At 39.8% G+C, this 15,334-nt stretch overlaps 1 protein-coding gene across 11 annotated transcripts in view; it reads left to right on the top strand.

The window, feature by feature from the left end:
• The window catches only part of Ppfibp2 (PPFIA binding protein 2), a 157,805-nt gene that overhangs the window by 75,173 nt on the left and 67,298 nt on the right, over positions 1-15,334 (top strand). For 10 of the 11 annotated variants that reach the window (XM_058576917.1, XM_058576918.1, XM_058576919.1 and 7 more), the window contains 2 exons: positions 11,126-11,218; positions 14,745-14,858. In XM_058576917.1, coding sequence (XP_058432900.1) covers positions 11,126-11,218; positions 14,745-14,858 — 207 coding nt within the window. Of the gene's footprint in view, positions 1-11,125; positions 11,219-11,266; positions 14,563-14,744; positions 14,859-15,334 lie in introns of those variants that run through there. The other variant, XM_058576926.1, reaches the window with a different exon arrangement.

Raw genomic sequence — 15,334 nt, 5'->3', positions numbered from 1 at the left:
CCTATGTTGTTTTGCTACATCTAGTTCCCAAATAACCTTGCCCATCTTTTTCCCCTAGAATTCGTTCCCATTTGGGAATCTTGTAAGATTACTGGCATTCTTGTGACAAAGAACAGCTTCTTACTTTGTCCTTCCCTTAATTCCATATTCTCCAGCTATGGATTTTTCTGCCTATTTGATTGTTGCCTCCTCATGTGGAAGGTATAGGCAGTCTCAGGCGCACAAGGCAATTAGCTCTAATGGCCCCAGATAAACTACAACAGTCACAGTGCCCACTCTATCCCCAACTCCAACACCTTTTTGTCTCTGAATATGTTTTCAATAAAAATGAGTTAGTATGTCTTTTGGAATTGGCAAAGTAAGGAAACTAAAAAGTCTTCTTTTCTTATTCTCCTCTTGGTTCTAATACCATCCTTTATAGGACATCTTCAAACAAACAGCACTTATATAGTCTGGTACTGTAAACTCCTTATGTATCTAGCCACTTGATAAAAAGCAGGGATCAAGCTCAGCTAAAGCTATTATTTTTGAAAAAGATCTTGGTAAATCAAATGGTTCCTCTCACTCCAAATTTCCCAGGAGGATCAGTTAGGAGCCTCACACCAACCCCTTGGTTGGACAACTATGGACTGTCTTCAAGGTATCATTTTGCTATGGTTGCCTTGTCAGTCCAAGAAGATCAGAATGTCTGAAAGGTAGTGATTTTCATAGTTTCATTGATGGCTCTTTCAGACTGGGAAAACTATATCCAAAGGGCTATTTTTCCATTCTTCTGGGAGAGTTCTTTTTATAGACTTCAGATTCAACCACTATAAAAACCTCTTCTCTCTTTTGAAGGTAAGATTTATTTATCTGTGCCCTATGTCACTGCTGTTGGTATACATATAGCACTACTCATTCTCTCTCTCTCTCTCTCTCTCTCTCTCTCTCTACTTAATTATGCCAAGTAGGTGCTCAGGAATAGTCTAGTAATTGAATACATGCACAAATGAAGCTTAACAATATGGATATTGGTTGAACTAAAGGTGGACATTTAGATCAATGGGGTAATGATAGCCCTATCAGCAACACATAGCCTTGCTTTACATATAAGTGAAACTGTGAGGAGGGCAAAAGGGTCAAGGTCAGGATAGGATCTCTCTTGTTGGACCCCTGGTAGGTAAGGAGGTGATTGTACTCTACGCACACTGCATTTGGAGGAAACTTCTTTAACTCTGTGCCAAAGATTAGTAGATTTGTTTGACTATTCTGTATCTAGGAAAAAGTAGAACTTGTTTTGGGAACATTCGGGTTTATAATAACTACCAAAAAGCCCTAAGAGTCCTTAACCAAAGAATGTTGAAGTTTTCCTATTTACAAGCACCTGCTTACACTCATACTGTTTGATTCTCTTGGTGATGGGTAACCTAACCCATGTAATAGGAATTGACTATAGCCTCTGTGATCTACTTTCTTTTACTTGTTTATTTAGGTCCCCTTATTTTTAAGATCTGTATTTTCCAAGTTTCTAAAAGTCTTGCATTTGAGTGGTGCTTTGAGCTTGAGATCTAGCCTTGGTGACTCTGATATTACCCCCAAATCCTGTGCTTGTTAGGCATGGCTTACTTTCAGTTGATTTTCTGGATTTGATAAGAACCCCTTGACTAGGCAGCCTGGAATTAGTACACATTTCCTTTTGTTTTCTTATTCACTCAAAAGCACCAGGCTAAAGGAAAAAAAGAAAAGTTTCCAAGACTCATCTAGAGCCAAGACTTACCCAGTGTGTTGTGTTCAAAATATCAGCGTATTTGTGGACAAAGAGCTATCATATGATTGAACATGCTCTGACCAGTTGGAACAGTATATTTACCATGGCAAGGATCCTGAAGGAACTGAACTGAATTCTAGTTCATAGCTTATAGGAGGCACTGAAGGAAATGTTAATCTTTATAGGACCAAGACTTGATATATATATGAAGGACTCCCAAGGCAGGAGCTCTGAAATGCAACTGTTGGCTCTGAAAACCAACGTGATGGCTGTAGCTTTCGCTCTGGGGATTTGTCTATATTCAGATTTTTTCACACTCTTTCTTGCATACCACTGACACCCTCATTGTGACTTCTTCCTTGTCCCATCTGACTGCTCTGGAACCTACTCTGTGGCCAAGGTCAATCAAATGTAGTATTGATCAAAGTTTTTTCTGGGGTGTGTCAGCCAGATAATGAAGCAGATCTGCCCTCACCCAGCCATCCCTGAGGGTATACCCGAGCATATGTGAAGGATGCATTCTCCTGGTAGAAGCCAGACAGGGTATAAAGAAGTCGTATTCCTGGGATTCTACATGGCCCCCAGTCATGACTTCAAGTACTCATACTCAATTCCAGAACTCTGTGGAGAACCTAACATGCCTATCATTTGGCCAAGCTACCAGTTGAGGGATCAGATCAGATTAAGCAACATCATGGAATCTGACCAGCTGCTGTAGTCAAAAGATGATAACTTTGAGGAGGATAATGGGGTTAGGTTAGCTGGAAAGCTCAACCTAGATTTGACCTAACTTTTAAATTGGAACAAAAGTAAAAATTCAAGATTTTTTTTTGTGATTGATCATTATTCTTATCGAAATTCTCAATGTGTTAATTATAAATGTATATAGCACATAGAACTTATAGTGCATAATAAAATGCTTATAAGGAGGAAAAAATTATGGCCACAAAGAAGATATGACTCAAAACACAGGCACCTTTTCAGGAACAATGGAAAAGTGAACACATCACTAGCTTTGTGTGCCAAAGGTGTGATTCCAGAGCTGTTAGCTAACAGTGGGTTCTGTGTTGTCACTTAGGCTTTTAAAGTTTTTCTTTCCAGCCTGAAAGTATTTTGGCTATTGTTCTCTTGGGATGTTGGTACAGATTTTACAGATATTTCTTAGATATTATGATCAGAAATATTGCCTCTCTTGTTCTATTGCACAAAAAGAATGAGTTAATTAAAACACTCAGTAGAAGGAATGAACTGCTTCTAATTGAACCTTAGTCTTTGTGCTTAGAAAAAACCATTTAAATGATTTCCACATCTTAAGATCATTTGAAAAAATGGTTAATAACACAAAGGAATTATTAGAACATCCTTCTCTAAAAAGCATTCCTGTAGTTTTATTATTTAGGAATAAAGAGTACATTTTCACATATATAAACCTAACTGACCCTCTCTGGTGCTGTCTGAGGTATAACTGTCTCTGTTGAAAGAGTTGGAAGCCTGAGATGAGGTGACCTACCTGAAATTACACATTGTGAGGTGCAGTCTGGCTTCCTAAGCATTCCTGGTTTGTCCTCTGACTGTTGAGGACATACCTTGGGGAGAAGGATGCTCTAAGAATTTTCTAAGTGAATATGGAGGCACCTAAAAACCTCCTACAGAAAACCTACAGCTCTCAGCCTCCCAGTTCCCACACCTGGCATTTGTACAGTTGCATATGACATGTAAAATTCTTTCAGTATAACTTCTTACATAGTTGTTAGATGTGTGGGTGTGGGTGTACCAGGGATTGAACTCAAGAACACTCAACAATTGAGCCACATCCCCAGCCCCGTTTTGTATTTTATTTAGAAACCGTATCTCATTGAGTTGCTTACAGCCTTGATTTTGTTCAGGCTGGCTTTGAACTCTTGATCTTCCTGTGTCAGCCTCCTGGGCTGTTGGGATTACAGGCATGCACCACTGTGCCTGTTTATTTTCTTATATATCCTTCGTTTATTCCCTTTCCCTTTCACCTTTGTTTCTTTTAGACTTTAACTCTTATATTACTTCTTTTACCTTATTTATTTTTCTATTTATATTCTTTTACCTTAATTTTCCTTATCATACATCCTGTCCACCCCACCCTAATTTATGCCCATGGGCCTGGACCTGTTGCATCTTGTTTTCATTTCCTATCTTAAACTTCATGTTCTCTGTGGCAAATAAGAATGGAGGCAAACATGTGGTGGATAGAAAGCCATCCATTGTGTACACAAAGAGACTGGGTTCCCTTTTTATCCCAGTACATCCCACAAAAACATACCCTGAGTCACAAAGTAGATTCCTACTAGCCCTTGATGATAATCCTAGTTCTATCTATAGTTAGCTTAGAATTCACAACCCTGTCTTAAAAATTGCCAGTTCATGCAAATCAAGTGAAGATAGTTAGAATTCCTTTGTAATATAGTACTATGTCCAAATAGCAAAAATTCTTTCCTGTAAGTCTCTTTCCAAAGGAGTAAATTTTAGTCAGGTGATCACCCTTTGAGATAAATGCATTATCCAGGATTTTTGGTTACAAATAACAGAAACTTAGTTTGAACTAGTCCACGCCCAGAAGGGACTAGCAGGAAGAATCAGGATTTATCTCTGCTTTTAAACAGCATGAATCAGGGATGAGAATGCCACCTTTTTTTTTTTTTTTTTGCTTTTGTTTGCTTTTGGGTGCATGTAGGCTTCACACTTACTTCTACTGCAAACCAGATTCTTCCATGTGGAGGAGAACATAGCCACTGGCAACCTCAGAACCTCCTAGCACCACCATGCTCTGTTCTCAAGTTTAAAGTTCAGAGAGGGGTTGGGGATATAACTCACTTGCCTAGCTTGTGCTAGGGCCTGGGCTTAAGCCCCAGCAATTCAAAATGAATAAATGAATGAATGAATATTCAGAGGAAGAGTTCCTATAGCCAAACCTGGATCAGGGCTAGGATATAAAGCTATCTCTAAGAAGATGGCAGCCCTCACTCATGCCACATATTTATAATAGCAATGATGATCCTGGATTATTCTAGACAAACAATATATTCCATTAAAGCAGAGCCCAGAAGAATTATCTGCCAAGAGCAATGCAAGTTTTTATCATTCATTTTCCTTAGCAGAACAAAAGGAAGTCAAGTAGTCTCGGGTTTTCCACAGCTTATAAGATTTTTTTTTTGGGGGGGGGGTTCTTAAATATTCCTTGATTTTATTACTAGTTGAAATGCAGCGTTTCCCAAGGTGTGGAAACCTACTTTATTTCTTGAGCCTGACAGCATCCAGCTCTCTGTGCATAAGGAGCTTATCAAAGGTGAACTCACTGTCCCAGGGGAGAGATGGGAGAGGTGGGAATGGTACTCTGTTTAGGTTGGTGTCCTTATACAAACTAAATTGCCCTTTATGTAGAAACTGTCCTTGCTGGAATCTCACTAGTCACCTTTCCCTGCTGGCTGCACATAGCCCTCTCTCCATCTTCTGACTGCTTTGCTAATTACTGAGACCAATTAATGATCATGATCAATTCCATGATTCCCAACTATGGAGCAACCTGCATGGCTATTACACCTACCTGAAGCCTCTTTTACTTAGGGATGGCTTAGAAAACATGCCTCCTTAGGCCTTTGATTGCTTGAGCTATGTGTGAGGCCTGCACAGACCCAGTGGAGATAGTAATTGAGGTCCTTAAAGGGCCCATAGGATGCCTGCAAGAGTAAAGGAATTGTGTTGTCATTGTTCCTGAGGACACTGTGAACCATCCTCAAGGTTTAGGGAAGACCCTCATATGACAGTTCTTGTCTGTGTTTCATGTTTGCCTCCAAGAGATATGGATTTTAGAGGATGGGTTCCTTGTATCCCAGACTCTTGAGAGTCAAGCTTTGAAAGAGACAAAAGTTATTTGGTTTCCATAATCTTAGTTAAAGTTTCCAAATTCACTTCAGTATATTTTCAAGATCTTCTTGTCCCGATTCAGTTTTGTGATACAAGAAAGGTAGTATATTTCCCAGTGGCATTCTTCAATCAAAAATCAAAAGAATATGAAAACATCTACTAATGAAGTTTCACCTACATAGGGTGTACAGATCACATGGCCCTCACAATATTTTTATGGAACTAACCTGAATTATAGTATCATAAATACTTCTCATCATAAAAAAAATCTTATGAGGAGATTGAATTTTCCCTCTGTTATTGCTTTTTAGCAATAACTGTTAAACAAAATAGGAGAAAATTTGATCAAATGTATGTGTAGCACAGTTTCATTCATCAGTCATACGTTGGACATGTCTAGTGTGGGTACTAACGTCATTGCCTGAGTAAAAATTACCTCTTCCTTATGTGCATTCATCTGTGATATGAACATGCTTAACAGGGTAGAAAAGGTAAAATTCTTTTTAAAGTTCACCTGCCATCCCATAGAGGGGAGAAATAGAGTTGGCTTATAGCATTCTTTAGAATTTATTTGATTTCCTTCTTCTTCATTCATGTATGAGGAACTAGGCTATTGCTCTATCACTGAGTTACCTGAGAGTTACAAGATTTTTTCAGAAACTGTCCAAACCTGGAATCACTCAGGAACTTAGATATGTGACCTCAGTGTTGATCTAAGACTTCCACTGTAATTCCACTATTTGAATTAAGAGAGCAGATGTACCTTCTGACAAAGTAGAGCAAAACAGAGCTGTGTCTTAACTCTGTTTCTTAAAATGTTTCCCAACAAATTGAAATCACATTTTGATTACTATGTGGCTATTATGCCCTGATAATGCAGCCATTTGATAGAGCAAGGATGACATCATAAAGTGATTGAATGTGTTGGCTATTTAGGCTAAGGAGTATAAGTTTCTTTACCCAAACTCAAATCCTCACCTTTGGCTAAAGAATATTGGCATTCAGAAGATCATTCTTTTTTTTTTAAAGGCTTTTACTTTATTTTTTTTAAAGTTGTCCATGAACCTTTATTTTATTTATTTATATGTGGTGCTGAGGATCGAACCCAGTGCCTCACACATGCTAGGTCAGTACTCTACCACTGAGCCACAACTCCAGCCCAAGAAGATCATTCTTAAAAATCCTCTTCTTGGCCCTCTTCTCAAGTGCTTTCCCAGCTCTTCTCCAGGTGGAGATGGCATTTTACCCTAACCTGTTCTCTTCTGAGAGGCTGAAATTTTCTTAAGAAGTAAGTCCTATCTAGACAGTGAAAACATGGCTCTGTACCTCACCAAAACACAAGGATGGCAACACTGTAAAATTCTGTCTGGAATGCCATCTCTATTTCAATGCTGTTTAATACCGAATAGAAGCTTGCTGGATAACAAGTTTTGTGAGAAGAGCGCTGCTCTTGAGTACCGCTCTGCCTTGAGTACCACTGCCCAATGGACCGGTATAACTACTGGGAGAGGATCATACCCTTGAGTCTATTAGGAAAAGAAAATACAAGCGTCACTGTCCTAATTCCTTGAGCAGTGCTTCTAGATTTTAAAATGTATCTTAAATACTCAAGAAAAAATATTTTTTTAAGACACTATGGTTAAAGTAATGTTTCCTTGATCATACCTCCCAATTTCACTTTCTATACCCCAGACTCTTCTCCAGAAGATGGCACTATTAAAAGACCACCAGGTGACATTTTGGATACCTTTTCTATTTATTTTTATAGATATGTAAATAACTTTGGGTTATATTTTCTGGTATGATGCCACGTGATTTTTTTTACATCTTTTTTTATTATTCAATGTCTCTAAGTACCTATCTCATGTTTTAAAATAATACAAATTGTTCAGATTATGGATGAACCATTGTTTATATAGCCGCTCTCCCATTAAAGACATTTTCCACCTTAAGTGAGTAATCCTATAATTAGAATATATAAAACAAAATTTATACTTGATCTGCTCCTCAATTAACCTGTAACAACAGAAAGCATACTAATTTGCTATATAGTAATCTGGGCAAATTGTCCACTTGTGTCTTGTTAAAATACTTTGTGCCTTAGTTCCTTTATTTGTAAAATAGGAATAAAAATGGCATCCATCTCATGAAGTCATGGGAAGGATTAAGTGACTTAATGCACATAGTGCTCTCATCAGTGCCTGGCAAGTCTTGGGTGCTACGTAAGTACTTGCTGTCCATTGAAAGCACTGTGCTTGCACCATACCATATGGGTTTCTTAGAATTACTTTAGTCCCTCTTATCCATCAGCCTTAGACATATTTTGTGAGCATCACACAAAAGCAATGCTTTTTACTAGGCTGTGTTTACTTTAAAGGTGTCCTCATGGAAGTTGTGGATCCAGTTTGTTTTGATAACAGAAGTGGTTTCTCTCTTGCCCAGGAATAAGTTGTCTCTCCTAAGCAGTTTGATTTTCCTTTACTGATCCATGTGTCTTTTAACTGACCATGTTCTCTTCTATTGGCACTAGAGTGAATCCAGATTTTTGATCCATTTCTAGCATATGATATGAATTTTGGGGCATACATTTTGCCTTTTAACTGATGATTCTAACTTGCTTTCTTAACCTTATTTGGGGGTCAGTTATTACAAATGGCTGACCTTCTGGAAGTCTGGATGGGTTGACCTTTTATTATAATGAGGGACTGTTTTGAATGAGTTTTATTATCAGTTCAGGTAGTAGCTACTGTTCCAGCTGCCTCCACACACATGGAGGTCAGGGGGGAAAAGCAGGGAAAGAGAGATGACTTGTGAACCCCTACTTTCATATTGCACACAGAGTGCTATCCAAACTGATTTTCCATGGGGAACTTTAATTAGTGAGTTTAAAGAAACAGGCAGAAGGTTCAAGAAGTGACTGAGAGGTGGTTACTTTAATTGCAGGCATATGTCTAATGGTCCCTTTAAAGGAAAGGACCATTCCTTCCAGCCTGATAAACAGAAGAGATGCTTCTGAGTTGTCTCTGATCTAGCTGGAGCCATTCTGTTGGAATATATTATTGGGAACCGTATTAAGGGTGACTGAACCCTGCTTCTGGTGTGAAAAAGTTCAACATGTATTTATATTTTATATTTCTGTTTTATATTGCCAAGACAATATAAAATTATAAGTATTCACTAAAGGAGCATATTGCAAGCCACTTGAATACAGCACAGTGGGTGTGGTGGCTTGCTGGAGTCTTGTAGAAGGATCTACCCTTTTGCCTTCTCCCCATTTCCTACTGGACAAGTTATACCACAGTGCTGGGTGATCCATGAACATGCTGACTTTGGCCCTGGGGTCTGATGTGCAGAGTGTCAGTTGGAGGTCAGTTATTACAAATGGCTGAATTTCTGCCCACTAAAAATCATCATAGTGATATTTTTTTAGTTTTAGATGGACACAATACCTTTATTATTTTATTATTTTTATGTGGTGTAAGGATCGAAATAAGGGTCTCACACATGCTAGGCAAGTGCTATACCACTGAGCCACAATCCCAGTCCATCATTGTGAATTCTTTAACAGAGGATTTCCCCTGCTATTAAGAATTTCCTATTTTTCCTTGTCAGGTTCTGAGATAATATAAGTTATGCTGTATCCTTGGATGCTAGGCAGAAAATTTGGCCATGTTAGAGTTCCTGAAATATTAATTAATGTCAAAACAATAAACTGCCCTTGGCAAAAAAGAAGTCATTTGTGATTGTTAAGGCGCTTTGTCTGGGGCATGAAAGAACTTCTATAACAATGGACAAAACTCAAGCTTCAGCAAGGCAGGAATAAAAGGCAGTGGTGTGGCAGCAGGCGCCGTGCGCCATGTGCCATCTAGACAGTGCCTGGCACAGGTGCCCTGGGAAGCGCTCCTGGGCTCAGCCTCCCACAGTTTCTTCAACAAACATCCAATGCTTCTCTCATTAGTGAGATACCAGGGCTTGAATGTGGAATGGTTGGTCCCTATTTCTGCTCTAGAACTGAGAATGACTCTGCCACCTTATCTCAGCTAGGTAGTATCTTGGGGAGGGGTAAGATGACAGGAGGAAGGAGGGGTTCTTTCTCACCGAGAGAGAGGTTGGAAAGCCCACTTGCAATGTTGAAATGCAGAGAAATATGCCAGGACAAGGTGGGCCAACCCTGGGCCTCTCTGTCTTGCCTATTTGCATAATATTGTCTTTCCTCTGGGGTAGAAAATACCTGCTTCATGAATATTGGAGCATTGATGTCATGGACCAGCCCAGATTATGAGGATAATAACTTCCACATTTAGCAATGACATCTACTTTTTCAGACTATCAACCCACTAAATGGCCTATTGTAGGCCCCTGGCTTCAGCCTGTCATTTGATATGGAGGAAGTGTCCACTGGTGGTATTGGGGCCAGTTCAATGCCATTAGCAGCTCCTTCTCTCCTCCCTACCTATAACCAGGTCAGACACACCCTAGAAAGTGACAGCTCCTATATCTCTATGCTCAGAACATTTTATAAGATTCTGTCTCTACTCTGCCATTTTACATTCTCTCCCTTTCCTCTGTTTTCTGTAATTTTTGGCTATTTGTATTTCCTGTATTTTCCCTCTGCTTAGCTCTTTAAGATCCTCTATCTCTTATTTAGGTTCTACTCAAGATGTTTCTATGTAGCTTGCTTCTCTCTCTTTCTATGCTACAGAAATATAGTATGCCAACCTGGCTGCCAAAGTCTTAATCAGGGTTAGAATTTCGGTGGGAAGGGATATGTATGTAGAATGATGTTCAGGATGGGCCTCCATGCTGCAAGGTGTGCATGGTCTCTGAAGAATCTTGCTGTGAAAATTGCCAAGATCTGTGTAGGAGTTGTTCCCACACAGTTCCTTAATGAATGGTACCAACTCCCTTGGTCTCAAAGAGCAGACCCTCAATGGATGCAGTGGCAATTCCTGTAATCCCAGCCACTCTGGAGGCTGAGGCAGGAGGATCACAAGTCCAAGGCCAACTTCAGCAAATTAGCAAGGCCTTAAGCAACTTAGTGAAACCCTGTCTCAAAAAATAAAAGGGGCTGGGGATGCAGCTCAGTGGTAAAGTACTCCAGGGTTCAATCTCCAGTACCAACCTAAAAAAGAATAGACCCTCATTGTTGCTTTGACTCTGGCAGGCTGTGCCTTTAGCTGAACCAGACCCAGCATGTCCAGTCAAGCCAAGCACTGCTGGCCTGGAGCTTTGTGGAGGCCTCCAGGCCAAGGGTGAGGTCATCAGGGTGGTTGCACCACTTCCAAGGAACACACCTTTCAGTGGCATGTGGTCTGATCTTCCTTGTAGTAGTTTTGTAATCTGTGGCTTCCTGTTTTGGTAGATGGTTTTGCACATATAATCAATGAAACTGTCTTCACAAATTGCATACACTACACACTCCATTTGAAAGCAGGTAGTGTTTTTCTAGCTTTGTAATTGTATTCTTTCCCCTCTCTTTAGTCCCAGGCAAATCACCATGGTGCTGCTAGTAATGAAACCTACCAGGAACGCTTGGCACGTCTAGAAGGAGATAAGGAGTCCCTCATATTACAGGTGGGTGCTTTTGGATGGAAACCAGTTTACCTGTTACCTGTAGCTCTGTATCTTCCCCAAGCGATAGGGGCTTTCTCTGTTGGAGTATTCCTGCTCCCAGAGTGTATGTTTTTCAAACAGGCTTTTTCTAAAAGCAGAAAGTAACACAATTTAGCTTACTTGACTTTGGAGGACTGTGATTCATTCATTTATATTATACACCACTAAGCACCTGCCTCTACACACTTGAAGCCTTGTGGCCAGGCTGATGACCTGGTGCTAAGAATGAACAAAATGGGTCCTGTCCTCAGGATCACAGTCTTGTAAGGGAGATGAGATCATCTTCAAATCACTAATAAAATGTCTCTGAGTGATGCAGGCCTCAGAGTAAACGCTAACGGAATCAAGTCCAAAGTGTCTGAAGCTAAATCTAGACTGATCACATTGATGCCAAATCCCCTGGAGCTGGTAACATGGGCTAAGCCTTTGATGGCTTTCTTGCTTCAAACAGAGGAACTCCTAAACTTCCCATAGAGAAAGTGAGCCAAAGAAGCTTTTTCACTTCTGAAAACCTGTGTTGGTACTATAGGAAGTTAGACATTCTCACAGGAAGGCTATTACTGAAGCAGGAACTCTGCTGTGTTAGCCTCAAATACATAAATCAATTTAGCAAGGTTTGAGGTCTGGTATACATCAGATGTTAATTGACAATTGGAGAATATAAAGATTAATATCCTAATCATAGCTCCTTAAAAAGCTTGAAGGGTGATGAATAAAACTGACGGTGGAATAGAGGAGGAGATTTGCACCCTACTTTTGTTCTTTTTACTTCAATGATTTTAAAATCACTCATTCATTATAAAATAATTGAGTATCTACAACTCATCTGTCAGATACTGGTTTTAGGTGCTGGGTATACAACAGTGAACAAAATAGATCAAGTCCCTATTCTTGTAGAGAAAGAGAGAGAGGCAGGGAGTAGGATGGGGTAGGGAGAGGACAGTAATAAACAAACCAATAAATAAAATATTTCTGGTGGCGATAAGTATTCAGGAGGAAAGTGAAGCCAGATAAGGAAGTTAGGGAAGGTCTCCGTGTCAGGAGGAAGCTAAGAGGGGAGCTGTGCTGATACTTGGAGAAGAACATTCCAGCAGAGGCAGTAGTCAGTCCAGCCCACACACTGAGGCAGGAGCATGCTTAGTGTGCAGAAAGAACAGCAAGGGCCATCATGTCTACAGTCCCTACTTTGAAGAAGTAGGGAGCCACCTGAGAGTAGCATGGCCAGATTTTACTGCACAGATGTTTTAAAGAATGTCTACTTTGAAACTCCCTCCTAATGACATGATTAATAAAGAAGTATTCAATTTAGAATTTTGTAGTAAATAGTATGAAATTGCAAACTTTTGAACTGGGACTCTTTGTGATTGAAATAACACGTTTCTATTTAGAGAGGATTATAATTTAATAAAGAAGTCCTGTGTCAAAATGCTGTTACATTCATTTTTTTTTTAAATTTCAAATTCTTGAATAATCCCTGTTTAGATAATCTTAACACAGTTGGGAAGCTACTTACCAGGAAGCAGAAGTTGACCCCAGTGGTTTCTAGGCAAGCTTGTAGACAGACTCTCAAAGCAGCTTTTACATGCTCGCTCCTGTTCCTGTTCCTTGGGGGCCTCTGGAGTTGGTTAGACAGATCCTCAGTGGGGTATAGCCTCTTGCTTAACTCCCACAGCAGTTTAGCCAGACTGAATTAATTTGAGTCCTTGGTACAGGATGTGTTCCTATTTATTTTTCTATTCATAGAACACAAGACAAACATACATAACAAAATAGTTTGCTTCTAGGATTAATGAAAAGCAAAATAAAAATCTTTGTCTAAATTATAGTATAATTCCTTTAAGGCAAAGATTTTCATCCCCTCACCCCCTTTTGTATCCCTCTTTACCTAATATTATGCCCAGTATGTAGAAAGGGTTCAAAATATATTTGTCTTTATTGAATGAAGGTTACATTGTAGGATCTTTATGTGTTTTGTGTTTATTTTCTACACCTCACCATTCATAATACGTGTAGAAGTCTCGAGATCCCTTTAGTCTTATGTGCAGCTGAACCATGAGCTATAGAATTCTGAAGACTATATATTATTCCTCAGGGTATCACTAGCACATGGCCCCAAGGCATAGTGTAGACATATAGGTGTTAATCCTCATAATGGGATTAACCATAAAACATCCTTTCTAAACGAGAACTCTTGAGTCCCAGAAAGCAGAACCAATCCCCCAGAATCCTGCTCTTTTGAAAGTGGAATTAGTAGTTGAAATGGGTACCAACAGTATTGAACAAGGATAAAAAACAAGCACAAAAACACAAAAAAGGTTTATTGTTTAAGATGGGTCTAGTTGACAGAAGGAGCCCAATTTTTTAATTAAAATTGAAATATTAGCAAACCATGCATCAATGTCAGGAATATGTTCCAATAATTCATTCATTATTTGGGAACATAAACATGGAAGGGTTAAAGCCTGTTAGTTTAGATTCATTTCTTTTTAAATGGAAACTTTCTAAGTCGTACAGTTTATTTAAATACTCATAAATTAACTCACATTATCTCTTTCATGCTCCATCTATCATTCCATTATAGATTGAGAAATAATTTAGAATAATCTATTTGTGAACAACAATGACTCCACCCAAAAAGTATTACCAACTATTGATTTCTTTGCTTTTGGGAGGCCACCTATTCTCTTATTCATCTTCCTGATTTGGGGTATCTCCTAATGAAAGAAAGAAAGAAAGGAAGAAAGGAAAAGAAAGAGAAGACTATGAAAACCCTCACAGTATGTATTTAGGGCATAATTTAAATAACTTATTATAAGTGGGTTTTTATTAATGTTTTCCATAGAGAATCTCAGGGTTCCTCAGAAAAATGACTCTTTTCTACCACATATGTGCAGTGTGGCTTCTGTATATGAATGACTTAAAGTCATGTTTTGGCCTGTGAAGCACAAAAACCTCTCTGGAGCCAAGTTTTGTCAGTGCTAATACATGCCCTTTGTGTCCCACATTCCTTAATTACTTCAAAACACTTGCCTGATAGGTGAGTAGTCCTCACACCCTTATGAGAGAGGTTAGGTCATTGGTTGGTTTCCATAGAGGTTTGGATTGCTCTTCCACATGAGGTGGCAGAAGCTCTGGCAAGCCAGCTGAGATATGCCTTGAGGTCGCACTGCTCTGTTAGAGGAATCAGGAACAGGAGTCCAACCTAGAGGCAGCTCTCCTGGCTGTTGGGTGCTTTTCTCTGGAGTCTGTCAAGAGCAGGAATGTGACCAACATCGTTTGGGCATTGACCAAGACTACCTGGTAAGGTAAGAACTAGTGTTGCCTTCATCCAGGACACTTCCCCCACCTTCTACTCACCTAAGAGAAAAGCTGTTCCTCCTCACACATGAGTCAGTGTTGCACTTTCACTGCTCATACTCAGTGGGGAAACTTTGCTCTCATACAGTCCCTGCCACTCTACTGTTTGGTGCTTTATTTCCTGGAACAGGTGAGTGTTCTCACAGACCAAGTGGAAGCCCAAGGAGAGAAGATTCGGGACTTAGAAGTGTGTCTGGAAGGACACCAGGTGAAACTCAATGCTGCTGAAGAAATGCTTCAACAGGTAAGGTCAGGTGGGGTGGAAGGGCACTGGGCTTGAATCAGCTCCTGTGTTAAAGCCCCCTTCTGTGCTCTGCTTACTTTCCCAGCCCGCCTGGAGGTAGAACTGGCTGCTCAGTGTGCAGTGTTTAGACAGCAGGTGAAACCAGCCCGAGAGTGAGGGTGGAGAAGGGCCAGCCTGAGAGGAATAACCTGCTGAGCTGGTTAGACAGATTCCTAGGCCACACTTTCTCTAGGCCTGGTGCTGAGAGCTCCACTGGCTGTGTCACCCTGCTCTTATCACAGGAACCACAGTTTGACTGCTAGTGGCACCTGGGTTTTAGAATGTCAATTTGTCAGCTTATTTTCTGCTCTTTTGCCACTCTCATTTTACTCCCTCTCACTCTGTGGTTTTCTTCGATACAAATCATTACATGAAGAGCATCTTAATATAATTTAATAGGCATCAAAATGAAAAAAAAATTAGCTGCTTCCCTAATG

This window comes from Marmota monax, unplaced genomic scaffold (genome assembly GCF_021218885.2).
Source record: "Marmota monax isolate L192 unplaced genomic scaffold, Marmota_monax_Labrador192_F-V1.1 WCK01_AAM20220418_F8-fsc00061, whole genome shotgun sequence".
In the NCBI taxonomy this organism is placed as follows: Eukaryota; Metazoa; Chordata; class Mammalia; order Rodentia; family Sciuridae; genus Marmota; species Marmota monax.
This window is presented reverse-complemented; position numbering and strand designations above follow the sequence as displayed.